General features: G+C 41.0%; 1 protein-coding gene across 2 annotated transcripts in view; it reads left to right on the forward strand.

The window, feature by feature from the left end:
- Positions 1-6,006: 6,006 nt before the first annotated feature.
- tpk1 (thiamin pyrophosphokinase 1) overlaps positions 6,007-25,257 on the forward strand; it is a 93,341-nt gene continuing 74,090 nt past the window's right edge. For both annotated transcript variants that reach the window (XM_069667749.1, XM_069667750.1), the window contains exons 1-3: positions 6,007-6,039; positions 9,797-9,888; positions 19,751-19,825. In XM_069667749.1, the coding sequence (XP_069523850.1) occupies positions 9,846-9,888; positions 19,751-19,825 (118 nt within the window). In that variant the 5' untranslated portion in view covers positions 6,007-6,039; positions 9,797-9,845. The remainder of the gene's footprint in view (positions 6,040-9,796; positions 9,889-19,750; positions 19,826-25,257) is intronic.

Consider the following 25,257-nt stretch of genomic DNA (forward strand, 5'->3'; position numbering starts at 1 on the left):
GAGGGAGAGAGAGACTTGAATTTGCATTTCGGTTAGTGTGTCCTCCTTTTCTTGTTTTATTATCTGTCACAATAACAGGTGTATTCTGCCAGGGGTGAGCGGGGTAATAATGTGACCCGTGTTTCCACTGATAGGAGGTATTAAATTGAACCCAAGACAAACACACTCACTTCACCGATATGTGACCTTGAAGAGAAAATGAAATAAAAATCTTCACAGCAATAACTCTCTCACTCGAAGCTCTTTTGTGTGCGGTTGGTAATTTAAGGCGAAATGACCGAGCGTGGTGGTTGCTCCTCACATCGGTGTTCGTGACCCGACGTTTCCCCGCCGTTTTCTTGCAGGTGGGTAAATTGGCAACCGCCCTCCTGGTTCTGATGTGCCAAATAAGGGAGATAATAAGCTGCTGAAGATAGATAGCCAAAACCTCGAGCCCAACCACAGTGTTCTGCAAGGAGATAATTAAAAAGCAATTGGCAAGAGATTTTGAAACACTTCTATTATTACTTTGCACAGTAGAAAGAAAGGCGGCATATGAATGCTTGGCACAGGTTGGCTTCTTGGGAGTGATGTGGGTTTTTTTTAGGTCTAACCATCCGCCAGCTGTGAGAATTTTTTTCACGCTGTGCATTAAATGTGATTCAGTTTTCACTTTATGCTGATTGAGAGAATTTTCAAAATAAATGTGTTGAACAAAAACCGTGGGGGGATTTGGAGACTGTTGAAAGCTGCATCTGAACATCCACTTTTCCACAGCTATTGGCTTTTTCAGGTATGGTCTTTTTGTCTTTCAAAGCTTTTGTAATACAGTATATCTTTTAAAGGGCCGGTTCGCTGATTTTCAAACTCAGTCCTATCATGCTATTATGGGGAGCTAATGCCATTATGGTAGAAACAAGATGCAATTTCGCTCTGTGCTACTCCACTTCCCCAATGGGCCCTGGAAAACCTGGAAAGCCAGGGAGCTTGCTAAACTACACTTCCTCAATCTAGGACGCCCACCTCCGATGTCATGTCTTGTTTGAAATGTAGACTGCAGACCTGAAGATTTTTTAGATGATCGACCAGTATATTCTGGTCGTGTTTCTGATTCTGTATCGCTCTGAGCCATTGCCTGCAGCGATCAATGTCCTTGACTGGAAAACGGTAGAATTTAATTCCAGCGTCTCTCGCTGGGCCGTTCCTTTCAGAGGGAGGGGCGCAATGCACGCTGGGTGTTGTAGGAATGTAGAATGGGCGAAACCACGAGCTGTTTGTACAACTTTCTCCACAGCTATGGCGCCAATTTCAAATATTATTGCTTCTGTCAATTACAGAGAACACCAGCTTTGACTGACAGTGGCTTTTTCAAGGGGCGAATTGCTCCTTTAATTATCAGTCATTTTCAGAAATACTCTTATTTTGTTTGTTGCTTATAGTTAGATGAGAATATGGATGTTAATCTCATATCTGCATGTTACAGTTGAGAGTTAGCTAAACTTGGCATGAACACTGGTAACAGGTGGAAAGAGCTACCCTGGCTCTGTTGAACAGTTAAATAGAAAGGAAAGCACATGTACAGATTAAACAATAATGTTAAATTCATGATAAAGTGAGTTTTCGATGCGCTAATATGCAGATTTCATTACATTTGGATGGAGTAAATTTGAGCTGCTAGGAACTTTTGGTTTGTATGGATTTTGGTGATCCCCGTGGACAAAGTGATACCTCTTACCTCTCTGCTGATCTTGCCCCGTGCGTGTGTAAGTAGTGCTTTCTGGCGAAAAATCTTATCCTGGAGCGCTGGTTTGGCTGGTTTGGTGGAGCGGGCGCAGTCCGCGGAGGCTGCAGTCCTCGGCACACTGATCTCAGGTTCACCTACCGGTCTCCCGATCATTTGGTTCATGTCAACCCCCACTCTCTCCTCCCCATGTTTCCTGTCTCTTCAGCTGTCCTATAAATAAGGACCAAAATTCCTCCAAAGATATTTTAAAAATCTTATCCAGCTTTCTTTATACAGTCAAACAAATCATCCAAAGTGAATTTTGAAACAAAGGCACATCAGGTGCGCTTCCTGTAAATCGCTTCGTCTGACAACGACTGTTGACAGATGTTAAAGATATAACTAAAAAGAATTCGTCTTCCTGATGGTCTTTTTTTGATTTTGTAGCTCATATCCTGTCATTTGTATTAAAGTTAGAATCTCAAAGTTCTCAGTTTCGTTCTATTTGGCGGCACCTTGTGGCAATAAAAGGCAAATGTGGGCGCATGTGTCCCAGATAACCAGACGTCCACGGTTGGCTCCCTTTGTTACGGTTGTATCTCTTGATTTTCCTCACTGACGGTCGCTTTCCTTCTTAGACTGTTTGCCTTCATCTGAGCTTCGAATTTGTTTCTTTTTCTTTGGATTTTCAGTTATTTTTGAAGTTGTATCTGTAGTCAACGATCTTTCTAGCTCCGCCTACCCTCTCTGGCAGACCAACCACTGCTGGCTGATGGAAAAGGTGTCACTAACTGGGCGACGCTTGTGATTTTTTCAGGCTCAATCACCATTGTGTTACCTCATTCAGTGATAGATAGTGACTTAACAGACATTTATATAAATGAAAATCTTTGAGATTATATCTTTAACTTCAGTTTGTTTTATTACTAGTTTAAAGCTGGTTTGAGCTGTCTTCCTGTGTCCAGGCTCAATGCTAAGCTAAGCTAACTGACTTTAGCCTAAAATATTTAGGACATATGAAGACACAGAAACCGTTTGCATATTCGCTTCTTTAAAACTCTTCCTTTAAAATGACTTAACGGCTGGAATAATCATGTCATACTCTGACTGACAGTATCACATAAATCCTGTATCTGCTTGTTCCAGCTCTCCATTCAAGCTTCATGATGTTTACACTATATGAAATACTCAAACCAAAAGTTGTTTGAATATTTCACACCATGTCTTTTTAAGGAAACCTTCCTGTATAATGGAAATATTCTAGATGTTAAATGCATCATTTATCACAAAACTCAGCCTGATGTGTTTGGTATAATTGGTTACTTTGGGATCTCCAAAAGAAGTCAAAATAATTACCTGTAGGTTTCAATAATGTAGGGCTGCACAGAGGTGCTAATGACTGAGCCACTGGTCAATAAGTTCACCAATCTCCTGTTTAATATTAGACCATGTAATAAACCTCCTTCCTTCCAGGAGAATGTGGCTGCATCGTACTCTTTACCCAGACTTCCTATATCACCACTGACCCACTTTTCCTTCCTCTCTCATGACCTTCCCCAGAATAATCAAGCAAAATATCTTTCAGGATCCCACACCAGAAGAAGCGAAGGGAAGAGAGCTGTACACAGACATGATTGGAGAGTGTGAGAAAGACAAAGGATGTGTCTAAAAAAAAAAGAGAGAAAGGCGCAGAATGAGGGAGGAATGAAAAGGGTAAATATTAGAAAGATTGATGGACAAGGAAAGGTGAGCTAGTTAGATAGGTGCAGAAAGACGAGACAGATCTGATCAAACATTCAGCTGGTGTGGCCTTGTAAAAAAAAGAAAAAAACCCAGCCAATGAAGAATGCATTCAGCCGGGAATTTATTCATAGATGTATTTATAATGCATGCCCACAGAAGGAATGACTTCCCATGCATCTTCGCATAGCATGTGTGTGCTTGTGTGCGTACATGCCCCGCGCAGAACTTGTGTGCTGAGTGTGTGCGTGTGTGTGAGAGATTTCCCACCATGTGCAGTCTGTCTGGGAGACAGGACTGGTGCTGATTGATGAGAGGACGTTTGTTTTAACGAGCCTCCGGAGTGGATTCACCTTGAGAGAGATTTGGATTCTCACTTTACACGGATTCTACTGCTGTCTGAAGATATGTGAAGCGCACACCATCAGTGTACTGCCTGTGTGTGTGTGTGTGTGTGTGCTCATGATGTTTGTTTACCTGTGTGTTTATGTGTGTCTGTTTGCTGAATGTGTGAATTTTCTAGCGTGCCTGCATTCTCGCTGCACCTGTTTGTGTGTGTGTCTGTGTGTGTAGCTGTTGTTTGCATGTCTTAAGTGAGAGAGAAGCTGTGTGTGCGTGTGCTCTATAAATTATTAATTGTGGACCATTTGATTACCCATAAAACACAGTTTGATCTCATTACTCATTTTAATTTCATGCCTATCTTTTATTTGCTCAGCATTTCTTTGATACATGTAAATATCTATCCATCCATCCATTATCTGTACCGCTTATTCTGTCAAGGGTCACGGGGGGCTGGAGCCTATTCCAGCTGTCATTGGGCGAGAGGCCGGGTACAGCCAAGACTGATAGCCAGCCAATCACAGGGCTGACACATAGAGACAGAAGGGCTTTTTACACTGCCAGTTCAAGGTGGGATTATTACGCCTCTGTTTTTAATGTAGAACGCACGGAGGAAGAATGCTGGGGCGGAGTCGTTCCGCCTCTGAGCCGGCATCGGAGGTAATAACAGTTTGTTTACACGTCGCGCATGTTTTGCTACTACAAGGCCGTAACACTGTGTAAAAACACACACTGGGGCGACTTTACGCCGCCATTGCTTGTTCTAGTGTAAAATGACAAAGGTTGCATGACAGCGAAGCTTCGTTAAGGTGCTGAGGCGGAACCGCACTATGAAAAGGGCTAGACAAAGGTCCCCCTGTGTCAGAACCTGGTTTCAAACCAGGAACCTTCCAGCTGTGAGCAACAGCACTAACCACTGCACAATCCATGTCCTTAATCTCATATTATTTAATTGAATTAGTTAGTTAATTACATAAATTCTCCAGTGTGTAAATAATTAGCTTTCACATTCATGTATTTATTCAACATAAAGGAACAAATTAAAAGGGAATTGCTCCTGATAAGTGAATATTTCAATTTAACTTTTTTTTTTTTTTGATTAGATATCAACTGGTGCCCAGAAATCTGCAGGTATTCACAAGTTTAGAGCAGGGCTGAATGCCGAGGACACAAATCTTCACCCCGTCACCACTTTCAGAAAACCATCGGCTAACATCTGACGACTATATCTGGCCAACTTTTCAGGGCTTCTGGTGTAACCAGCAGTTATCGAAGGTCATCCAGACTTTAGCAACTTAACAAACGAGAGTTGAGTTATATTGTTAGCCACACTTACTTGCAGTAAGTAAGATCCTTTGCTCTCCACACGGACTACTTTCCTGCATCCATTGAAAGCCTGCTGAAACGCTAGTAGATAATTACACTGTCTTCAGACTTACCTGCAGCCCTGATTTGCAGGGTCTCCATAGCCTCATCCTCATCAGCGGAATATTTTAATTCATTTTTATTTCAGTCATTTGATGTTGAAAGAAAGAAAAGTGTGACTGTATTTTTAGCAGGATGGCAGAAAGAGTTCTGTCGAAAAAGGTCCTGTCGTATCCACCTTGCGATACATTCTTTCAGCAGGATATTAACACTTGATTCTGTAGACCCCCCCATGGAGGTAGATCAATGAAGCGTCTAATTGTCTGACTGTTAATGCTCCATTAAACTGAATTAGAATGAAACATTAAAATAGATCCCTGAATATAAAAGATATCATCTTGTATGGGTCAGTGGTGTTAACGCAGATCTGTTTTAGGGCTTCTTGACATTTTAAAGATTTTACATACACCCCCAAATAAAACCACATTAGACCAGCAGACCCTAAGATTTATTTTACCTATATTGTAAAAAAAGTTTTAGTTGATTTGATAATCTGTTCAGTGTCCATGCTCTAATGGGGCACATTGTGATGACTATACAGCAAAGACTGAAAGCAGTCATAGTACTTGTGTTAATGGATTAATTTCCTCTTAATTAACCATTAAGTGAAATAAAACTAGTTTTCTATTTGCTGGCGAACCCTAAACTTTCCTTGAAAACGGCCTGTGGGTATCCCTGCTTGAGAGCAATGTTCAAAGAATAGCGCGTTTCCATTTTTGACCTCTAAGTGTCGCCGTAACAAATTCCTCACTCTGCTGCTGGGTTCGCTGTTAGCTCCCTGCGCTCTCTTTGACTGTTTACAACATCAATGGCGGAAGTCGCTTCATTCTGTAAGTTTTTGTTGAATATTTACCTAGTCAAGCAATGACAGCTTTAATATGTGTTATCGGGTTATTAGTAGGGAAACATAGTGTCGGTTTGTGTGTTGTTTCTGTCAGGATAGTTCGGTTTTATCTGTTAACGCTGTGTATGCGCTCCGCTGTCTCCCCGTGCGTTTGCACAGCGCTGCGATTAGGAGGTTAAAGTGTTGAGAAACTGAATGAGCTGCTGGTCAGCATGTCAAAGTCCAGTTTGCAGAGGAGTAGTTGCCTCGTATGTGTAAAGAAAATATCAGCAGGGTCGGGCAATGTTAAATGAGCGTGCGATTCCGCTGTTTGGTTCAGCAGAGTAATGCAACACGAGCTGCACACATGCATGAACACAGCACGAAGTGTGGTCCATTATTTCTGCAACTGGAGAAACCCTGGAGGGAAAACACCAGTGGATGTGTGGTCTATTGATGTGGGCTATTGGTTGCAATTAAAGATTCACTTGTGCATCATTATTAACTCTATTTTAAGTATGCCTTTTACTTTGAATAGGCTCATTTTAATATAGTTTGCACAGTTTGACAGTTAAAGCTGCTGTGAGGAACTTTCGCTTTGTGTTGATTTTGGCGCTCCCTGTGGACAAAGCCGTACCTCTTATCTCTTTGCTGATATTGTCCTGTACATGCTTAAGTGGTGTTTTTTAACAAAAAAACCCATCCTGCTTTCTTTAACAGTCACATGTATCAATTACTTAACAATTCTGCGCTGGAAAATGTAAACAAAGGCAGCCTGCTGCTTCTTCTGACACCTACCCTCTCCCCCTCCAGCGGTTTCAGGCATTGAAAATGACTATATAGAAATAATCAATCTTGTAGCTGATAGTCTGGTTTGCTTTTGTAGGTCATATAGAGTGATCAGAATTAAGTCTGTTTCATAATGAGCAAAAAACTCCTCACAGGAGCTCTAAGTCAATAATTGACATATCCCTGCACTTTAACTTGGGCAAACTAAGTTTGGTTGGGCCCAGTGTGCAAGTAGGCGGGAGGATAATAATTATAGATCTTTTGAGGGGAAGTATATGGTAAAAGTTCAGCTGAGGTATTATTGTGAGTAGTATCTGCAGAGTGCTTTCACTTCGTCCTCGCTCGTATGTGCTGGTTGCTTTGTGAAGCTGAAAGGTGAGCAAAGAGTGTTGAAAATGTGCTTTATGTTTACTTTATGCCTTTGTTATTGATCTAGGTTGCATATTAGCGGTACACTGTAACTCATGCACATAAAATGATAGAGTTTACGGTGAAGACAAGTTTCAGAAGTTTGGGTTGAGTCAACCTGACATTTTGTTAATGATTAGTACTTTGTCAAATCTGACAAGGTCTGTTTAAAGATTACTTGAGACATTGCTTCATGTGAGCATGTGGAATTTAAACTTTACTGTTTAAAATTAAGAGAATCATTTACTAGAGATAGACCGATATGGTTTTTTCAGGGCTGATACCAATACCGATTATTAGTAGTCAAGGAGGCCGATAACCGATATTTGGAGCCGATATTCATTTGCAGTGAAAGTTAAAATATTGGCGTCAAAATTTTGAATAATACAAACTAACAACTTAAACCAACACTTAACTTTGTTTAAATGCCTTTAAGCATATGTTTATTAAACAAACAAACAAAAAGCGTAGAGAGTTCCCAGGGTCAGCAGCATCTCTTATAAAGTTAACTGAAAATTTAAATAAATAACTTCCTGAAGTTTTATAAAGTAAATAAAACAAAGTTAAATAAAATAAGCAAAGAAATTAACTCTTATCGGCCGTCAGATTAAAGAAAAAAAAAAGGCTGTTGCCGATATGCGTCAAAATGCCAAATATAGGCGCCGATAATCGGCCCGGGCCGATAACGTCTATCCCTATAATTTACTATGTGCATCCTTTTTCCACTAATTGTGAAGCTGCCATTCAGACTTTTAGCAGGTGGTGGTTCAGCTCGCAAAATAAATGTAAGCACTGCAGTTAAGGATTATATTCATTATTCAATAATCTGCCAATAATTCATTTTCATTCATTCGTATTTCTACTATGAAGAAGATGTAACTGTTAGGGACCAGGCAGTGAGGCACAAGACAGCAGGAGTTTTTATTTTACCCAAAAAGAACATTAAATGTACAAACCATAATTATAACAACTAGGCCTATAAAACAGGTCAACTTAATATAACTTAATATAAGTGTGAACATAACAGACCTTCCATAATGAGATAACCAGGGAATATATATAGGGGTTTGGCCAAGGGGTAGACAAAATGGACACTAAGTGAAACTTAATACAAAGCTAAACTAACTAAACCCAAATCCCCCCCATGACATCAGGGCATTTGGTTTCTTCCAGTGAGCTGGCTCCAGCATAAGAGAGTTCACAACCCTTGGCCATGCCTTTTGCTCCAACAAGGAAGTGCCATCCCCAAACAGTCCGGTAAGGACAAAGAAAAAATGATTAGTATAACAGAAATGTGTGTCTAATCTTACAGTGTAAAAATGTGCGCACTAAATTTAGACAATGTAAGCTCAAATGCAAAAATAAACTAATACCAAACCAAACTAAGCGTTTAAATTGTTTAAGTGGTTAACAGGTGAGGGTGATATTACCCTTGTGTGGCTGTGGCCATCACAGTAACACAAAAAGGTGACTATAACTTCTCAAGTATTGCTTCAGATTGCCAAACACTTGAGAAGCTTTGAGCAGCAAATATTTTGTGTTTTTACATGTGTCAAACATTAGTTATTTGTAAATGAAACTATTCATAAGTAGTTGCAAATCTGTTAATTGACTAATCAATGAATCGACTGATGGCTTCAGCTGTATGATTTGTCAAACAAATCTTCCTGCTTTGTTGGTTTGTTTCCTCTTCGGCAGATAGCGTGACAACCGTCTAGATATGCCTGTGTGGTGATTAGGGGTGGGACAAAATATCGATATCGCAATTTATCGTCGTCCCGACTGCTGTGATACAATTATCGTATCGCTGGAGCCAAATATCGATATTTTAATTTAAAAATAATTCAGAGCTCTGAATGTTTATCTCAATTTGTGTCAAAATCTGTCAAACTGACACTGAATTGCAGTGAATAATACATTAATTCTGCACTTCACCTTTTTAGAGTCGCTGTGTCGTGATATTATCGTTATCACGTATCGTATCATGAGTTGCCCTGCGATTTCCACCCATAGTGGTGATATTAGCATTATCACTGGCGATGTCTTGTATCAGTTAGAGCTGATACATCAATCTCTATTTATTTTTTGTTAGCGATTAAAGTTATTTTTTTTGGAGGAAAAAGGCCAAAAATTAAATTGTTGCCGAGTTTTGATTTTAGACTGCTGTTGAAACAAAGTTTAAAAATGTCATTAAGGACTCTGAGAGAACGTTCTGGGTATTTTAATTATTTTATTGACAGATCAAATCAAGAAACTATTTGCCACATTTGTCAATAAAGCAAACCAATTATAAATGCAGCTCTTGTAACGTTGTTGCGTCTTGAGTCACAGAGTGATCCAGCTTCAGTATTATTACCGGTATGCTCTCCTTCTGCATGTTAGTGTTTGTATTCAATCCGCTTGTTCCAGGGGAAACAATTAGCCCGGAGGAATGCTCGTGTTAAACTGAGATAAGTTTGAATGTAAATGACTTCCTTCGATCTGTTTAAAATGAATAGAGGAAAAAGACAAAAGGAAAAAGATAAACACAAGAAGAATAGCAACAGTGTCTGTCCTCCTCTCCTCAGTTCCAGGTGAGTCGGCTGATTGAAGACGCGTCTCCTGTGGATTCCAGCCATGGATGAAGAGTTTACGCCTTTGGACTGCCTGCTGCCCTCAGGTACTGTCTTTCAAACACACAGGCTGCTGGAGCACACACACTTCAGGCAATCAATCAAATACGTAGGTCCATACTGAAGGCTGACTGATATATCACTTGGCTGATATTGCAGATATATCGTTATGGACATGTTTTTCACGACATGGGCCAATATAATGTCCTTAAAAGGAACTTGTGACACGTTGACATTACATAGTTTGTTCAGCAGAGCGTGTTCTGGCTCTTTATTTTCTGCTACACATGTAGCTGAGCATCAAAGCCGAGCAGACAGGGGTCCTAACTAGAATTGGTTGACAATTTATGATAATGTTACATCTTCTATTAATAAAGCCATTTGTCATAACGGTGCAAAATTAGTGTACAATCCGAGTGCACGTCTATTTTTATTCTTACTCAAAATTTGGCCACCATTTAAAGCTCCTGTGAGGTACTTTAGGTTTGTGTTGATTTTGGCGCCCCCTGTGGACAATGCTGTACCTCTAGTCTCTTTGCTGATTTTGTCCTGTACATGTTTAAGTGGTGGTTTTTAACAACAAATCTCATCCGGCTTTCTTTAACAGTCATATGTATAACTCACTTTAAATATTTGCCCTGGAAAACGTAAACAAAGGAAGCGTGCAGTTAATCGCTTCACCTCGATTAACTGCACACCGACACCCCCCACCAGTGGTTTCAGGTAGTGGTCGAACGATATGGGTTTTTTAATGGCCGATATGTAGAGGGCATGCTGGCCGATATATGATGCCGATATCAGGTTGTTGCTCTTTGCATTTGATAAATACAACAATTTAATAATAGTAACAAATGAGACCCAAAATTGCTGAACTTGAATAAACATTTAACACTGTTGTCTGCATTATCTGAATAGATCTGCATAGTGTCTGCAGTACACTTATTTTAAATAAAAAAATACATCTACTTAATAAAAAAGCTAAACTTTAATTAGTAAAAATTTAAATGGATATATATGAATGAAAAAATAAGGGATCACTAGATTTCTGTCCAGCCATCTGTAATTATTAAAATAGACAAATGAAATAAAATAAAAGCTTTGAAAGCCAGGAATTTAAGTCTTACTGTTTTCTCTCAAGTAACGTTGAGCACACCAGCACTGTGTCACAGCACCCGCTGACGTCTGCTTGTAGTAATGGCGAAATGGAAACAAAGGGGGAGCGCTAACATTGTTCCACAGCAACCACACTGACGAGGCAGACATATTTATCGGTCGACCCCTAGTTTCAGGCATTAAAAATAACTATATAGAAATAATCTTGTAGCTGATGGTCTGGTTTAATTTTATAGGTCATATAGAGTAATCAGAACTAATTTCAGTCTGTTTCATAACCAGCAAAAAACTCCTTACAGGAGCTTCAAGATAATCTAGCCTAATCCTTTACTGATCCCCATTGGGGAAATTTGGGATTTCGTATATCAGTAAATATTTTACTTCGAAAATTTGTGTCAGTTTCAAAAATCCCATGCTCCATCCATCCATTATCTATACTGCTTTTCCTGTTTAGGGTCAAGGGGGTGCTGGAGCTTATCCCAGCTGACATTGGGCGAGAAGTGGGGTACAGCGTGGATGGATTCGCCAGTCAGTCACAGGGCTGACACATAGAGACGGACAACCTTTCACGCTCGCAGTCGCACCTGCGGGCAATTTAGAGTCTCCAATGAACCTGACAAGCATGTCTTTGGACTGTGGGAGGAAGCCGGAGTATGGGGAGGGAACCCACGCATGCACGGGGAGAACATGCGAACTCCACACAGAAAGGCCCCTTACGTCCAAACCGCGTTTTGAGCCAGGGACCTTCTAGCTATGAGGCATCAGTGCTAACCACTGCACCACTGTGCAGCCAAAATGATATAAGTCGGACTTAATGAAATGGGCATCAACAATATTATTTACTTAATAAACTTATTTAAGAAAGAACCCGAGTACATTTGCATCGCCGCCATATCTGTAATTAATTTCCCCCCTCTTTTATGTTGGTATCGGTATTGGTGTCAAAATCTCATATCAGTCGGACTCTTGCATACAGATGTTGATTGGTATGTTTACTCACAAGCCACATCCGAGCGTGGGACACCCACATACAAAGAGGGACCCCGATCAAAACACACACTTACTCGCAGCACTGTCACACTTGTCTCGCTCTCTCCTGTTCTCCCTCCTCACTCTGACACACACACACACCGTCTCGGGGGAATTCAAACTCGAAAAACAAATCACCAGCACTTTCATGACAACAATGCGTATATGTATGAGATGCACTTCTCTGTCTTTTTTGTGCGGCTGCGTACATAATGAATCTTAACTGGTTTGATGTGTTTTTAGCAGTTGGAGAAAAACAGACTTTGAAGAGGAATTTCGATGTTGGAAATATTTCTAAAAATAAAATAATCTTTCTCCTGAATAAAAGCCCTGTCATCTTATAAATTCACTTTGTTCAAAACAAGACAGCAAAACAAAGCTCAATCTGACATGTGGCGAAAAATTCCCCCCAAAGTACATTTATTCTCTCTGTTGCTGTGGCATGTGCTCGCGTAATGGCAGCAAGATTCATATCCCCGAAGGTGTTGTGTATCTGTTGATGCTCTTTAAAAAAAAAAAAAAAAAAAAACCCTCTCCAGATGGTGAGCACTGACTGCTCCTCAAACCTGAGGAGAGGCTGGTTATGGCTGCCTTTTCGCCGGTATTCTCAGGTCAGGGTTTATGTGAGCTGTGAGCTCCCTGGTGGTGTGTGAGTGTGGAGGAAGGAACGCTCAGATGCGCCTAAGGGCAGGTTTAAACAGAGCTGTAAAGGTCAAGGGGATCGTACTGTACAGGAGACAGCAGGAGCATGTAGTTCATACATCTCTGTCTGTAAGTACAGCTGCATATTTAATGTCAACAAAATTGTTAAGATTTTATACAGAGCTATTTTTATTGACGCATAAGAAATATTTCTTGTATATTATAATAAAGGAGGCGATGGAATTGGCTATGATATGCAAAGTACAATGGCAGGAGGCGTTATGGTGATTTAGTATGAGCATGAAAGTATGAAAAACACAATGATACAAATAGAGACTGAAGATATTGCAAAAATGATTAATAATCACAATAAAAACATTTATTACTACAAAATTGATTGAAAACCTTCATCTTGCCTCTGTTTGAGTTTTTAATCTGCGTAGGCTTTGACTCTTAAGTTTAATTCACTGTAGACAGACCAGCATATTCAGGGTTAATGGCACAAAATAAGGCAGAGGTGGTACCTTCCTTACTGTGTACACATGTGCAAGTGTACCATGCGTATTATAATTAATGAAAGGAAAGAACAATTTTCACTTTAAAGCCTGTTTTATTAAAAACAAATACATGTGCACATTTAAATTTAAATTTAATGTAGCATAAGAGCTTTTTTTAAAATAAAAATTAAAGATAAAATAAGATTGTTTTCATCTTCATAGTTCAAAACCAGCGGCAGAGCATTTCAGCATCCTGTTTTTCGTTTTATAAAACCCCTTCATGCACTCCATGTAGTCCAAGGCCTCCTGGTCTGGTCCATCGATGGCCACCTTGCAACACAAGTGCCCTGCCTTTAATCCGTTATACAGGGGTGTCTAAAACAACAAATCATGCATAAGGAACTTTGTATTGTTCTGATACAGACATAAATTGTGATAGTGTTCTCTGTATTACAATTTTCAGTGGGAAGGATTCCTAAAAAGTGTCGTTAAAATCGTGTAAACATGTTTTTTGCATACACTTCTAATAACTTGGAAAGTATATACCCTCGCCTTGACATCTCGTCCTGCACTCTGACCCTCGCCACCACCGCTCTCTCCCATTTCTTGTGCTTGTACACTGACAGAACTGACAAATCCACCGCATCCTGTCCGTAACATAAATATTTTTTAAGAGCCGGTAATGATCAGATGATGTCTGTAATGTTTCACTCGCTTCTTAATTCTCCTCGTCATTAAAGTCGAGATGAAACGGCATTTCGAGAGTATCTAGCTTCCGTATCGTGACGTATTTCCGTGTGAAACAGGACGTGAATGCGGGACATATCATTGGGGGATTTGATTTGATTGTTAGGAAGTGGGCGTAGACAGACGTTCTCCACAGCGCAGTAGCTAGCTAACTGACTGAGCGTTCTTGGTGCTCTGCGGCTAAATGTTGCAGATTGATTGATTGAAATTGGTTGGTCCTAGCTTACGTAGGCACACGTGATATTTTGTTTTACAGGAAGAAAAAATGATCGGATTTTGATATAAAAATACGAAGAAATGGATTTTCTGTATTTTCTTTGGCCTATATTGTCCAATAGATGCACAATATTACCGGGGATGTGATCTAAAAGGATTAAAATTACATTTTTCATTTCACCTCGACTTTAATTCGCTTTGAAAAGTCGGCTATTTGCTTAGATTTTTCAAGTCGTATCAGCGAAGCTGAAAACGTTACACTGGTCTGACGTTACGTTAAGGAAAACTTGATAAGAAACGGGACGTGCTTAGATGCAAAAGAAACAACATTCACATGTTTAAAGAAACACAAAATGTCAAAGCTTACCTGTTGCTAAAAAACAGGCGTTCTCCATGGAAACATTTTCACTCTTCTTTCACTTTTCTTCCTCTTTGTCAGTTTTGGCGGTGCCTTTTCCGCTGCACTGAACTGATATATGGATCTAAAATGAAGTGTTTGTCAAATTGCCATATAGGTCAGTTTGCGGTGGGATTTCATTGAACAGAACTGCTCCGCTGCTTTAAAGTAAAAGCCATCTAACCCATCGGGACAACTTGCCAGATATTAACCTTTTCCCTCAGTGAGCCGGCTTCTCAGGGCTGTTTTTATCCGGTTCTGGAGCGAGAATCCGCGCTCTGCAGCCACACTCCACACGGGAATTGTGTTGACAATCTTTGCCAGCTTTGCCAAGTCGGAGTAGATTTCCCCGAAGTCCCGGTTTATAGTTTCACAGGCCGTGTGGAAGTTTATATTTACGTTCCCTTGGCAACACGTCTTTTAATTAACACAATAGCCTATTCAATATTCATTTTTTAATTGTTTATTTATTTGGCATATTTTCCCACCGGACATTTTGGCTGTTGATATCTTTATCTGCCGAACAACTGCACGTTATACCGTCGACATGCCGGTAGATACCAGTTAATGTAAACTCTGCTTTGACCATTGGTTTGAGAAAAAGTGTTTTTAGATCTAAAACGTGCACTTTGAAGAGTCTTCAAACTATTTTCAGATGCTAATTATTATTTATTTAAAAATGATCAACAGATTAATCAGTCGTTGTATATCATTAGTTGTAGCCCCAGAACATAATGTGTCTAGTTGGGATCAAATGATAAATACCACTAGTATTACAGAGCCTATCATCATATAACATTATGTTGCACATCTGCCTCCTTTCTTTCCTCTGTGTCCATCTCTCTCCACATCTCCACTGATTGTTTCAAATCTCTATAATCCTCTTGTTAAACTACAAAGGCCACTGTAATTGTGCGTCTGTTTGTGTACATATGTTTGTATATACTTGACATTCTCACACGTGTGCGAGTGATTTGCGCCGAGCAGGAACACGGAGGTTGTGTTGATTTTCTTTTGCTTGTACAGCTCGCAAAATCAATAACACACAAAGGCCAACGTCAGTCAAGAGACGCTCGCTCCTGATAGGACGCTATCAGCAGCTCGGAATCAGCCACTGAAACAAATGTTTACTCAAACACGTTAGCTAAGCATTAGCCGCTGCACTCTTGAGTTTGCTCACTGTACAAATCCAAGATTTATTCTACAGATTTCGCAGGGTGTGCAAATAATCCCCCAAACGACTGCAGAACGGAACAGAGGAGCGCACACGCACACACGCGCGCCCTCCTGATGATTTAATTCTGTTGATAAATCCGTCCCTTGCTATCAAAGGTAAAATATGTGTTTGAGATTCCCTGTATCAGACACTTTTAATATCTTTCTCCCAACTGTACAGTGCAGTGAAACACTCCCCACCCCCGTGTGATAACTTAGTGTATATTTCTATCACTTGTTATGTTAAATCTCCTGCAGGAATTGCTTATCTCCACTCTCGTCGGAGAGTATAAAAACAGCCCCTGGATGTCTGCATTTTAAAATCCCTGCTGTGCACGGTTAGCCTTTTAAATTCCACCATTTTAATTATAAATGTCTACTCCTGGAATATCTACGTGCTACTTGGATTTTGTGAGTGTGTGCGTGTGTGTGTTTGTTGTATTTATGCTGTCTCGCACTTTTAAAAGAACCCCAAGGTGACATATCTTTGAACGCAGCGCATAAAAGGCCGCGCACCTCCTCGCGCGTGTGTGTGCGGGGGAAGGTGAGTGTTTGTGTGACGAGGGGTTATCTGGAAAGTCACGCCTGGTTGAGTTTGTCTTTTGTTCTCTGTACACCCCCAGCCAATTAAGAGACAAGACTGACAAATCTACTCCTCCTCTTCCTCCTCCTCACCCACCCCTCCATGTGTCCTCCTTTCTTTTCCTCCTCCTTTTTTGCGTCTCCCCTTCATCCCTTCCTCTTTTCCTTTTTACCATACTCTGCTGGGGTTGACTTTCGTTTTGGATATGACCTTCCAGTGATGTGAACTTTTTAACAACATCAAGCCTGCCGCAGCAACAAAGTCACACACCCAAAGGACTTTTTTTTTTCTTCACACCTTCTCAGGCAAAACGCTCTTTAGGGTATACAATCAAAAAGTTATCTTTTTTTCAGGACATGAGATGCACATTTATCAATAGGAATTTCATGAAATTAAACTTTATTGTCATAGATATGTCACGGTTGAGGCAATCCAAAACTGGAATCCAGCTGTGAGAATTTTACATAAACACAGTTCAGGAGAGAGTGAAGAGACCATTGTAATGACACAGTGTTTCTTAAAGTGGCAGTAAGCAACAACATTCGAAAAAGTTCTGATTCTTTGGGTGGACCATCTTTTACCTCTAGCATCCTCGGGCACAAAGTCTACACCTTCCCGGTGCGTGTTGGCTTCCGCCACGGTTGTCACTCTTCAGCCCCTTACACTCCCACTCTTCTGATCCCTCTTTTTATTTAGGGCTCTCTTTGTAGATTTTTTCTCCTCCATCGTCTTCCTTCTTTTTGCTTCTTAAGCACCTGTTGTCGGCAAAGGAGGTACGGGAAATTTACCGCAAGTTGCCATAGCTCCTTCCTGACACAACCTCTGCGTGCGCCCTTCTGACACAAGTCCAGTAGAAGCTGGATGAGGCTAGTTTGTACAGGGTCGCTGTGATTGGCAGGTTGCGTGGAAAGCTAACCCTGATTGGTTGTTGGAGTAAGACCGGATGAATTTTCGAACAAACTAAATACAAATTTAATATTGTATAATATTCTTTTGACATGTTGTTGCCTACTGTAGCTTTAAGCTTGCATACGGCATTTTGGAAACAACTTAAAAAATGTCATGAATCATTCATAAAAACAGACATGAGAGTGAAAGATAAAAGAACGCATGATGAAATGTCTGAGCGTGAAGAAGAAGAGGGGATGAAAGGACATGCTTTCGTATGTGGTCCATTAAGACTTTTCTCACTGCTCTGTTTTGACTTTGTCAGTGAAGGCAGCAGAGTTTTCCATAATATTATTCGTCTCCTACCGATGGAAAAATTACAATTCTAAAGTCAGGGGATCTGTATTAGCAGAAGAGCTAAGGGAAAGCAAGATGGATGGAGAGTTGAGGGAGGAGACTGTGACAAAGAAGCAGGGAGGAAAAAGAGAAGCCTTTGAATGTAAGCTTTCTTTTATTTGTCGCTGTTTTGCCGTTCTTTCCTCTCTTACGGCTCTTTTCCAGCACGGTCAAGGTGTCGAAAATGACCAAGCCGTGATCTCCCAAATCTTCCCGAAGCTGTTCCACTTCCAGCCTTCTGTACGGGAAGCTCCGGCCTCTGTCACTCTTTGTTACACCAGACGCAAAAGAATGATACAGATAAGCTTTTGTTGTGAGAGGCTGCTTCCTCCAACGACAAGCCTTCGCTAAAGATAAAGCTCCCGCAAGATTTTCAACTGGTATTACTCAGACTGAAAATATCTCCCCCGTACTCGCCGGCTCCCTCCGCTGGCTCCCTTTCAGTTTTTATAATTCATTCATTAGCGATCCTACCTCTTAATTCCCTGCATTACACCACAACCACCAGAGTCCTCTGACCAGTCACTTCAGGTTTCTGGTTCTCTCTTTCTCACAGCTCAGCAGCGACTGTGTGGGCCCCTGCCTGTGGAACTAACTGCCCCCTAAACTCATCATCCTCATTCACAGCACAGACAAAGCCCACCTCTTTTCTTTTACTTTCAAAAGAACTTTTTTAGTCATATTAGTTTTTCATTACCTGTTTTTATGTTGATCTTTGCCTTGCGTTACAGTTTTATTGCCTCTTAACCTTGTATAGTTTGGATTAAAGTTGTCTATATGCTCTTTACATTTTTCTCTCATGTTGCAAACAAACCACTCCAAGCTTTGTGGGATTGAGTGGTGAAACATTCTGAACCTTGTTATAAGTGTTTCCTGTTTTTAATCCTCCCGTGTCTGTGTGGAGCATCACAATGACTTCAATATCTCACTTTCTTTTATGTTTCTACTTCAGTTTGCAAACCCAGAGCCACAACAACAGCACACAACCTTTATTTGAAATCTTATTCAATTTGAAGCAATGCAGCATCTCACTGGGCAGATACAGAATAGAACATTTATAAATAATAAGATAGCCATTCCTAAACATAAAATACGACAATGGACATGAAAAATACACAATCATTAACATTATTATTCTATTGTAACTGCAGAAGCCAGAATTTAGCCTTCGCTAAGCCCCTCCCTTGAACGGCCACAGTCCAATCCTACATTAGCAACCGTAACTAGGTGCAGGAGGCCTGTCAAGCTTTCAAAATAAGGAGAAGAAACGGTATACATATGGAATCCACAAGTCCGACAGCAGATATCCTCAAAGTTTAGAGGAGGGTGTCATATATTTTGCTTTTCCAAAGCCAAAAACTTGAGAGGAGAGATGTCGGACATCGATTAAAAGACAGTCAACTGGTCTCAGCTTGCAATCCTGTCTGGCCTTCGCTACCACCGCCGATGATGTCGGCACAGTCATTGTTTTACCACCCCCTCGTTTGTGCCAACTATTTTCCCAGCTATTATTTCCCTTGGAATATCTCTCACTGTTATAGTTGAAAACGCCATACTATTAACATGCCGGTGTTAAAGCTTGACAGGCGTAGCAACAGTAACCAAGGGGGGTGGGTCAATTGACCCCATATCTCCATTGTCCTCCCCCCAGCATTAACTCTTCCTAACATCTGCTCATCATTTCATCAGTCCATTCCTTTGCAGTGATACGCCTTCTTCCAGTTTTGCAGTAGGAGTTTTGCAGCTAAATTAAGCCCAAGTTTTAACATACAGAATTTATTGTTAGTTATATTAGGTACTCTCCTGTCACCAAGGAGACCAACAATTCCTGACTTTTTAAGTGTAGTTGGTGTCCAGTGATATCTGTGTACTATTTTATATTGGATGAGTTTCCCTCTAGCTTCTTTGATGTTTTCCCCACATTTGATATATCTAACCACTCCTTATCTTCAATATTAATTGCAAGGTTGTTTTTCCCTGTTAATTTAACACTGTTACAACATTTTTGAAACACAGAGGCTTTATGAGTTTCTTGAGGTAGAGCACAATCTTTATTTAAAAGCTCATTTTTATTCATGCAAATACTGATTTTTATTTTGCTCTATTGCTGTTACCATCATCTGTCCGTGACTGTCTGATTGTATATGATTCATACCTTCCCACCCTCTTTCTCTGATCTCCTACAGGCATGCAGAGAATCTGTCTGCTCATTCTGAACCAGCCTCTGGATAAGGATTACCTCCACGTCCTCTGGAGTAAAGGTATATCTCACACATCACTAACAGATCAAACCAGCCTCCTTTGTATCACTTAGCTCCCGTCTGCATTGGTTTGGCACTGAGAATGCGTTCTAGTGTTGATATTGCAGGACTCTGCTCTCTGGCCTGTGTAACCTCAGCCCTCTAATATTTCCTGTTGGATTTGTTTTTAATGAAGTTGAAGATTACTCTTTTTTTTTTCAGAAATAATTTGCCTCGCTGCAAGAATAACTTTATTTTCTGTTTTTATAATAACTCCTGTTGCTCTTTGACCTGCCTGATTATATTCACAGCAAATAATGTTATACTTGCATTCCATTCACGGCCAAAAAACAATGTTATTTTTGCCCTTGAGACTCTGACTTTTTAATGGCATCATTATATTTGACTCAGACATCTCTGACAAAAGCATCAACAACTTATCATCAGTGAAAAGCTGTAGTAGGGTCCTTAAACTTGAGTGTCATGTCAACAAATTAGTGCTATATTGTAACCTCAACCTGAATGCATTTCATTCAACATCTTAGGTCGTCAGCTGTCACAGCACTGAGCCACATACTTTACTGTACCATTTATTTTTTATAAAAGATGCTCAGACCAAGTGATGGCAATCTTTTAGCTACGGTAACGTCTCAAGGTAAAGGGTGGCACATCCATTCAGACTCATCCAAGTGTGTGTACATACACCACAGATAATTGGTTGGTAAATAATGTGAACACGGGCGATGGCAGTAAGCGTCCGCTCCACTCAGCAGGAGAGAGACAGGGTCGATATAAACAAACCCACTGGACCTAAAACCCCCGCTTTCAGAATCTTTCAAGTCCAGCCTCAACACGTCTGAGCTGTTCCTCACAACCTTGAAGCCTCTTGCAGCCGTCAATGACTGTAAATAGCGACATGGGTACAGGATATGAAAACGCATTCGAGTCTCTCCCTTAAGATTTTGTCAGTGATGCACGACATGTATGCATTATAAGTCAGAAAATAAGACTTTTATTTTGAAAGAGCGCAGAAGTTTCAGAGCAGAACACACAGCAGTACATTCATACTTAAAGGGCCAGTGCGCCGATTTTCAACCTCAGTCCTATCATGCTATTATGAGGAGCTAATGCCATTATGGTAGAAAAAAATGAAATTTTGGTCTGTGCCTTTGGAGGACGCTATCCGCTTCTCCAATGGGCCCTGGAAAACCTTCGCCAGATGATGCATTTGACGTAGTCCAGGGAGCTTGCTAAACTACACTTCTTCAATCTAGGCTGCTTGCCTCTGATGTCATCGTCAGGTTTGAAATGTAGACTGCAGACCTGAAGATTTTTTAGATGATCCACCGGTATAATATCGTCGTATTCTGGATTTTGCACCGCTCTGTGCCATTTCCTCCAGCGAAACGGTAGTATTTCACTCCAGCGTCTCTTGCTGGGCTGTTCCTTTCAGAGGGAGGGGCGCAATGCACCCTGGGTGTCGTAGGAATGTAGAATGGGCGAAACCACAAGCTCTTTGTACAACTTTCTCCACAGCTATGGCTCCAATTTCAAATATTACTGCTTCTATCGATTACAGAGAACACCAGCTTTGATTGACAGTGGCTTTTACTAGGGGAGAATTGTTCCTTTAAGCATCCACTTCCTGTTGTGTTGAACAAGTTTCCTGAATGGCTCCACTTACAGTTAAGCCCAGGGACTTTTTGTTGATTATTATTGAAGATGGGAGTAACTGTGCTCAGTGAACATCAGCAACCTGCTGGTCATAAGTTTGCTTCCAAGGCAGCCCTCTTGATTCCAACCACTTTTTTTTGTAGTTGGTAACTAGAGGGTGTAAAATTGGATTTGATTTTCCCTTTCCTTTATGATTACTCTAAGGACCTTTTATCAGAGAAAAAAGAGAAAAAGAAATGCAGGAAAATCACAATCACGCACAAAGTGTCGTTGTAAAAGAGGAAGAATAAGTTTTGAAGTGAAGTAGCGCTCCAGACTCCCCGAGGTGTCGCTTATGAGATGCGTCGATGCTTCTTGGCGGCGACGTTTTAAATATGCAAAGCTGACTTTGAGCTTTTAAACCAGACAGTGTCATCTCGTCTCATCACCTGTGTCCCGCAACTTTGTTTTTTCTTTTAAACCTGGTGAAGTGATCAGAAACATCACTGAAAAAGAACTTAAACTAAACTGCCGTCATTTTTTGTGTTATTTGTTGTTTAATAAAAAAAACAGGAGTGAGAGAGTCGGCTTGGATCACTGGTTCAACACTGTTTTGATGCTGAGGCAAAACTGAGTTGGCACACTCATTTACCAAAAAAAACACACTCTTATGCAATCAGGGAGGAATGCGAGTAAACAAAATAACTTTGAAGGCGAACTTGTGATTAAAACCACATCAGATTAAATTTTAATGAACACACACACACTTTGATATTCTTATCAACTTAGCAAAAACCCAAGAGGCACCTGAGCTCAATCCATCACGCAGCAATCACACAATTAGACGCAGTTAGATAGACGCTCTTGATTTTATCCTTTATACTCGAGGACCTCGAGAAAGTGTTTAATGTCATTAGACAATGTAATTTCCTTGTCTGATTTCACACCCAAGGTTGCCTGGCGCCCCAAGATAAAGATTATTCTAGTCTATTAAGTGCAAAGAACAGAAAATATAGAATTAAAAGACAGAAAAGCATTCATTCAGTATTCATTAGATGTTAAGTAAGAGGATTAATTGCTCCTAAACGCCATCAAAAGCCATATTCGCACGGGACTAGTATCACCTGGGGAACTGTAGTAATTTGCGTAGCTCGTCTGTAATCTTAATCCCGTGCGAATCAGCCATGTCCGTAATTTGTCAAGTAAAAATTCCAGCGCAAATTACCTACCATATTTTGGCAAACAGAGGTCATCTGATAATATTAGTCCCGTGTGAATCGGCATCTGCGTAATTTGGGGTCCAATATTTTTCTTCTGCAGTGTTTTTGTCATCAGTTTTTGGCAGCCATTTGGGTGTGTCACTAACTGGGCCCCGCTTGTGATTTTTTGCTGCTAAAGTCGCCACAGACACCCAGTCCATAATAATACTATATACTGCAAATGCACAGGCTTTCATCAGTGGGTCATAGGCTCAATCACCATTGTGTTACCTCATTCAGTGATAGATAGTGACTTAAAAGACATTTATATACATGAAAAAGTTTGAGATTATACCTTTAAACATAACTACCTGTGCCACCAACAATCACGACCGTAGATACTAACACAAACTGTCCAGTGTCCAGTACGCATGCAAAGCCATGCCATGCAACATCCTGACATTTTCAATCATATACTCAACTCAACTCAAACTTTATTTATAGAACACATTTAAAACAACCGGGGTTGACCTAAGTGCTATACAGATTAAAAGCAGTGACCCATACTGCCACCTACTGCTCCAGTCGTGCTAAGAGGATCCCATGATCGACCTGTCAAATCGAGGAGCACGAGCATAGCAGGGTTTCCTGTGTATATATACGGGTTCATAATGTCTGTAAATTGTAGTAACATACAGACTTTGCTTATCCTGTGCGCCCCACCAAACCCAGACGTGATTGGGTCATTTCTAAATCACATGAGGTCCCCAGGTTAACACTAGTCCCGTGTGAATAGGGTTTAAGTCGTACCTCTTACATGCAGAATAAAGGAGAGTTTTCTGAGAATCTGCACAATGCTTCTCAAAAATCACATCTCTTGTTTTTCATAATATTGCACTTGTAATATGATTCGAAAAAAACCCATTTGTATTACTTTCAGCGCAAGCGAAATCCAAATTGAAGAGAGTTTTTCAATATTCAGCTCAAATTGTCTGCTTGCTTGCAGCGCGGGGAGATATTAAACTTGTAAAGGATTCTTTTACGCCCTGTTGATTCGAACTGACCCTCAACAGTGTTTCTAGATTGATATTTGTAGTTTAATATCCTGTCCCGAACTGTGACCGGATCAGCAAAGTGTATCGCGGTTATATTCCAGGAACTCATTTAACACAAACGCATTGTTGGGCTGTTGCACATCCTTTTGCTTATTGTTTCTCTCTTATTTTGTTGCTTAGAGCAGGAACAAGATTCATGAGGTGAACATTGTATCAAATCATGCAGCCATCCACCTGCACGATGTGGCGACCAGTATGAGGTAGATGGACATATCAGATGTTCTTTGACGCTGTGATGCAGCTTGATAATGTCATTCGGGCATTTGCTCCCTGTTAGATAAGTCGACTTTAAAGAAGTTTCAGAAATTTTTTGGTGGCTTCTAAAGCGCCAAAAGCGATGCTGTGGTGTGGATGTCAGAAATCGGGGAGCTTTTTTGATCAGTTTGGCTCTTGGCAGCAGTGCACATGGGACTTGAAGAAGTTTTGACAGGATGATGGTGCGTGAATGGCATATCTCAGATCTCTCGCTGCGTGATGGTAAACACGCTCGTAGCAAGTTCACCCCCCCCCCCCCCCACACTTGATATGCCATGTATTTTTAATGTTGTTTATGAGATAAGCAGATGTCAGCGCGCGCATGACCGTGTCACTCTCCAGATGGCTGTGCACCTATAGGCGTCGGAGCGAGGTCCCCATCTGCACACGCACACGCACAGAGGTCCTCTGATGTGCTGCCTCTGGGCCCCCCCCTCATCACCTGTGGGAGAAGTCGAGCAGCAGGGAGCAAAGGAGCGGTGGAAGCCAGAAGAGCGCAGCGCTGATCAAAGAGAAACTCATTTACAGGTGCCGAGTGTGATGTTGAGAAGGGGGATCAAGCTGCTTATCTCGCTCACGCACCCTCTCGCTCATCGAGACCATCAGTCACTCGCTCGTCCAGTCAGTCACCGACTCACACGTTCACTGAATCGCTCATTTACTTACTTACAGATCCTCCGCTTACTCACTGTGCAGACAAGCGAATCAATAAAGCAATCACTGGAGGCAACTCTCTCTACAAGACAAAAAAAAGAGGCCTGAATCATTTGTGGAGCAGCTCGCCGAAAAAGAAAGCTTATGAACATCCCCCATCAGCAGGTCGAGCAACAGCCTTACAATCAAGGCTGCACTACCTGTGTTTCTGCGCGTAGGCGATGACTGATCGATGGAAATCAAAAGAGAGTTCCGAAGCAAGTTCTCGCAAGACTCAATGGAAGAGCTGGTGAAATTGTGGCGCCTAGAATAACACGGAAAAGGAAGGAGCTTGAGAATCAAAGGGAACAGAGAGAAAGAAAATGAGATGTTTTCTGCAGGAAATCAATCAAATTTGAGGCGGGGTGCAGAGAGCAGGCTGGATCAGGAGACAGGGTGACAGATGGAGGGGTAGAGGTGGACTGATAGATGAAGGGAGGGCGTCTCGGCATCATAATAAGGATAATAATCTTTTCACCGCTTTCCATGACCGTTTGCCCTCTCCTGTACCGCGCCAAAGCCCCAACCTGACAGGCAT

Source organism: Semicossyphus pulcher, unplaced genomic scaffold, assembly GCF_022749685.1.
Source record: "Semicossyphus pulcher isolate SPU_LCO1_2020_fin unplaced genomic scaffold, fSemPul1.0.p SCAF_18, whole genome shotgun sequence".
NCBI lineage: Eukaryota > Metazoa > Chordata > Actinopteri > Labriformes > Labridae > Semicossyphus > Semicossyphus pulcher.